The sequence below is a fragment of the Cydia splendana genome, unplaced genomic scaffold (genome assembly GCF_910591565.1).
Source record: "Cydia splendana unplaced genomic scaffold, ilCydSple1.2 scaffold_42_ctg1, whole genome shotgun sequence".
NCBI classification, from domain to species: domain Eukaryota; kingdom Metazoa; phylum Arthropoda; class Insecta; order Lepidoptera; family Tortricidae; genus Cydia; species Cydia splendana.
In genome coordinates, this window is record NW_026946887.1 from 1,306,616 (window position 1) to 1,311,928 (window position 5,313).

At 46.4% G+C, this 5,313-nt stretch overlaps 1 protein-coding gene across 1 annotated transcript; it reads right to left on the bottom strand.

Annotated features, from left to right (window-relative positions):
• Nucleotides 1–1,017: 1,017 nt before the first annotated feature.
• Nucleotides 1,018–4,425, bottom strand: LOC134805563 (uncharacterized). Its single transcript, XM_063778839.1, has 3 exons — nt 4,414–4,425; nt 1,200–3,859; nt 1,018–1,111 (listed from the first exon to the last, which is right to left on the bottom strand). Exons 1-3 carry the CDS (start codon nt 4,423–4,425, stop codon nt 1,018–1,020), a joined length of 2,766 nt encoding a protein of 921 aa, XP_063634909.1.
• Between the last annotated feature and the right edge of the window lie 888 nt (nt 4,426–5,313).

The following is a 5,313-nucleotide window of genomic DNA, read 5'->3' on the forward strand; positions in this document are numbered from 1 at the left end:
CGTGCGAGGCTCGTTCGATACATGCCGCTAGTTGTGAGCTCGCGCCGACAAAGTTAGTACCACAATCCGAGTGTATGACGTTACAACGGCCACGACGGGAAACGAAACGACGTAAGGCTGCGATGAAGCCGTCGGTTGATAGCGTTGATACTACCTCCAAGTGCACGGCCTTAGTGCTTAGGCACACAAACAGGCATAAGTAAGCCTTATCGATTTTCGCACCGCGATGGGATCCGAGTTTGATGCGAAAGGGACCACCGAAATCAACGCCGACTACAGAAAACGGTTTAGCCTGATTGACTCGAAAGGCAGGAAGGTCGCTCATGAACGGTTGCAGAGGCTGCGGATGAAGACGATAACAGCGGATGCATTTCGAAAGCTGGTGTCGTATCGCTCGCCTAGCCGCGAGGATCCAGAATTGTTGCAGGACTAAATAATGAGTCGTATTTAGACCAGGGTGAAAGGTTTTCCGATGGACGGATTCGATTACGCGTGTCGTAAGTACACACTTTCTAGGCAATAAGGCAGGATGCTTATGTTCAAATTCTAAGCCGGAGCGCGCGAGGCGTCCGCCCACCCTGAGAATACCTTGGTCGTCTAGGAACGGGTTTAGTTTGCGAAGACTACGAGGTAGCTGTTTTCGCAACCTAAGTTTCGATATGACATCGGAAAAATGTCGATCTTGGAAATGCTTGACGATTTCTAGTAGCGCGCGATGGCGCTCGATGTCCGTTATGAGCAGGCTTTCAGATCGTGAAGCGCTGCCACGCGCGTTGGTACAAAACCTACGAACGTAAGCTAGAATGCGACAGACCTTGTCCAACGACGAATATCTCTCTAACAGCTGATCGATTATTGACGTTTGCTTGATTGGTTCGGTTTGGCTTGTTACGAGAGTTACACGACGCTGTTCGGAAAGTACGACGTTATCGGTGTTGCGATCTTTCGAAAGATCTGTTGGCCATTCGGACGGCGATTGAGAGAGCCACTCTGGGCCCGCCCACCATAGCGTGTTGGTTAAAAGTTCCCGAGGAAACTGCCCTCGTGAACAGATATCTGCGGGATTCGTTCCAGAGGGAACGTGTCTCCAACAAGCGGTAGGAACGATGTCCTGCACGTGGCTAACACGATTTGCGACGAATGTCACCCAACGAGAGGACGGAGCGCGTAACCAAGCCAATGTAACGGTTGAGTCGCACCAAAGGTAGGTTTCGTCGACAGGCAGCCGTAGCGTGTCCTTGACGAACTTGATGAGATCAGCAAGTAGCACTGCTGCGCACAGTTCTAATCTGGGCAAAGATTGTTTCCGGAGTGGACAAACTCTGGCCTTTGCGCAAACGAGGTGGACGCGGACGGAGCCATCAGACTCGGTGACTCGTAGATATACAACGGCGCCATACGCTACCTCAGAACTGTCACAAAACCCGTGCAACTGATACGATTGAGCACCTTTGATGGTGAATTTGCGAGGGATTTTCAAATCTCTAACTTGAGGAAGTTGCTGAGAGAAATTGCTCCATTGGGACACAATTTCCGGAGGAGGAGTTTCATCCCACGAAGAGCCGAGAATCCAAAGTTTTTGGATCAAGGCTTTGGCTTGGATTGTCAATGGGGACAAGAAACCCAAAGGGTCGAAGATTCTGGCGACCTCACTTAGAATCGTTCGTTTGGTACACGGTTGATTAGAAGGTTGGGCGTTAAAAACGAACGAGTCTGAAGCAGGTTCCCATTTAAGGCCAAGGACCTTAACGGTGGTGTCTTCGGCCTCGGTAAATGCGATGGCGTCCGAGAGACACATTTCTGAGGGCAAATCCCGAAGAAGTTCGGGTCGGTTGCTTACCCATTTTCTTAGCTCGAACGCGCAGAGCTTGAAAAGTGCGATAACCTGTGACTTGATGTCACAAGCGTCATCCAGCGAAGAACTTCCGGTAACGACGTCGTCGACGTAAATATCGGAAGTTAGAACGGTTTTGGCCTTCGGATACTTATGACCTTCATCGTTGGCCAATTGCTGGATCGTTCGGCAAGCAAGAAACGGAGCCGAGGAGACTCCGTACGTTACGGTGTTCAATACGTATTCCTGAAGAGGCTCATCTGGGTGAGCTCGCCAGAGAATACGCTGGTAATCCCGGTGATGCGGAGCAACGTTAATTTGACGGTACATTTGGCGCACGTCGGCCATAAAGACCACTTCGTGCTCCCGGTAGTGAAGAAGAATCTCCGCAATGTTGGATTGTAACTTTGGGCCTGTTAATAGCGAGTCGTTAAGCGATTTGGAATGCGCATCTCTAGCTGAAGCGTCAAAAACAACGCGAAGCTTCGTTGTGGCGCTCTCAGGGCGCAAAATGCAGTGATGCGGCACATAAAACTTGCCTTGACCCATGTGCTTAGCAGGCACCAAAGTCATGTGACCACTTTCGATGTAGTCGGTCATGAAATCAACATATTGTTGTTTCAAGTCTGGATCACGAGAAAGGCGCTTTTCGATAGCATGGAAGCGTCGTAACGCTATCTCCCGAGAGCCTTCAAACACAGGCTCAGCGTTATCTTTGAAGGGGAGACAGACGACGTACCTACCAGTCTCGTCACGGTAATGCTCGTCTGTGAAACTATTTTCACAGAGTTGTTCATCTGGGGTTAATCGGGAAGAATGTGGAACGGTATCGATTTCCCAGAAGCGTTGAACAATATTGTTTAAGCTGTCATCCATATTAGGTGATGGCACACTTAATAAAGACGACGATGCTAGTCGGATTCTACCGACAATCAGCCATCCGAAGACAGAGTTGAGAGCACGCGGTTTATTGACGCAGCGTTTCAAACGTTGGTCGAGAAGTGACTCAGCAAAGACATCGGCAGCGAGCAAGACATCAATTGGACCAGGAATATCAAAACCAGGATCAGCTAACGGTAATGTTTTGAGTTCCTCCCATCCACTCGTATTGAGTCTTCCGATTGGTTGTTCATCACAAATGTGTGGTGAAACAAACATTTCCAGACGGAAATGTACGGTATCCTTGGCACCTATATCGCATGTGACTTTGCCAGTCACTGTTGCGGGTGCACCTCCTAGGCCGCATGGCCCCTCACTAGTCGGTGTAGGCTCCAACTTTAGCCGTTGAGCCGCTTGTGTAGTGAGAAGATTATTTTGACTTCCGGCGTCCAATAACGCCCGGAATGTCTGAAACTCGCCCGAAGCATCACGAATTTGGACGAGCGCGGTTGCCAGTAGCACGGTTGTATTCGAAGGTGAATTGAACGGAGTCAACGATTCTTTAGCCAGTAAGACGACTGAGCTTGATTTTTCACCAGAAGGTTCAGGATTGCTGGCAGCTTGCTCTCGGTGCAACAGAGTGTGGTGCTTCCGCTTGCATTTCCGACAAGAGAATATCGATGTGCATTGTCGCACTGAATGAGACGCGTTAAGACAGTTGTAGCACCATTTCCTCTCCGTGGTAAGAGCCATTCGTTCATCCACTGATTTAGCTATAAAGTCCTTGCAGGCTGATATGTTGTGCTCTTCACCACAGAAGGAACATTTTCGGACAACTTTCGGAGTTGCCGAAACTGACGGAGTTCCCGAAACTTTCGGTTTCACCTCTTGTTTGTCACCACCCTTTGGAAGGGGGTTCACGGTAGGAGAGAGGAGAGTATGCGTGACGTTAAGTCGCTTCGGTTTCGGTAAAGTTCCCGTTGCCTCTTTAGAAGTGTTCGCGTTTTTAGAAGTAACGCCGGTAAAGTGCGTATCGCGCAACAAAGCTTCGCTTTTCGCGTGTAAAAATGCCCTAATCTGCTTGTACTGAGGCATCTCCACGTTGATGTGTTTCTCCTCAAACTCGCGTCGCAGCTTTGTATCTAACTTGGCAAGAATGTTATAACAAAGGACAAAGTCCCAATGTTCGGTCGGTAACTTCAACTGTTTTAAAATAGTTAGATTTTCATCGATTGTATCGAGCGCGTGTCGAAAATCTTGAGCGCTAGCTGTTTTAAAACTGACATCCAAAATGTCACGCCAACACGTAAAAGCTAAGTCGCGTTTGTCCTCGTAACGGGACTTGAGAGCATCGTATGCACTTAAATAATGTTCACTTGCAACAGGAAACGTTCTGATTAATGATAAAGCGTCACCGCGTAAAACGGACACTAAATAATGAAATTTCTCAATTTCACTCAAAAGGGTCGATTCGTGAATAAGCGCATTATAAGTCGCGATGAACTCGGGCCACTCCTTAATAGTACCCGAAAAGGTCGGTAGCGAAATTTTTGGAAGCCGCATATTAGTACTATGCGAACCCGGTGTTATGTCCTGTCTCGAAATACCCGGTTGTTGAGACGAACACGGTAAAAATTTACGCTGTAGGGCAACTACGTTAAAATACGCTTCGTCGAATCGTTCCTGAATCTCGTTCTCACTGTCGTCGACATCATCCCCTAGTAGATCCGAAATGATAAGATGCGACTCTTGAAAACTATCAGCGATATTTTTTATCTCCTGACAATATGAAAGAAATAACTCCACTTGTGAATCATCGGTATTGGCTAAGGTCCCTATTTCCAAAGCCTTCGCTATACGGTTATACGCTATAGTACGTTTACGTCGTAAACTCGGTAAGTTGTTGACAGTGTAAGTTGTATCGGTACATTTTTTACCTACACTGGAACTGGATTTAGATTTACGACTTGTTAGGTAAGACATTGTTTAAGGTCGGAAACAATGTTTACTAATACGCAAATAATATACACTAAAACAACAAGCTCGTATTTAAAAACACTATATGTTATCAGTGATAGCACAAATAAAAACAGCTTCGATGTTTATATAACGCGGCAACTATTAAAACCGGCACCCCGAGTTCGCGGAATTAATGTAGTAAAATTTATCAGTTTAGTAAATTTATACGAAAATGAACTCAAATGGCACTCGGTACGGTTATCGGTAGTCGGTAAAGTCAATAGAAAATAAAAATGAAAGAAAGTCCGATATGAAAATTTTATAACACGAAATTAATTCGAGAAATCCGGAACTAACAAAGTGAATCTAATTAAAACGTTTACAATACCTATCTCCCTTCAAAGTTATTAATACGATAAGTTGGATTTCAAAATTTAAAATATAATGACAATTTTTAATACGATACGTCGAGCGGTCAGAAATAAAGAAATGAGTTATACGAATTTCGAACACCTGTGTACAAAACACGCTCAAGACCCGAGTCGCCGTATGCTACGCCACGGACGAGGGATCAAGTTACGTGGTTCTGTGAACAAAGGGAGAAGGCCAACGAAACGCGTGATCAAACTACGTACAAACTC

Bases quoted from the DNA above. Each gene is read 5' to 3' on its own strand.
- LOC134805563 (XM_063778839.1), bottom strand. The intron at 1,112-1,199 runs GTGCGACTCAAC...AGCCACGTGCAG, and splicing joins GTCGACGAAACCTACCTTTG to GACATCGTTCCTACCGCTTG.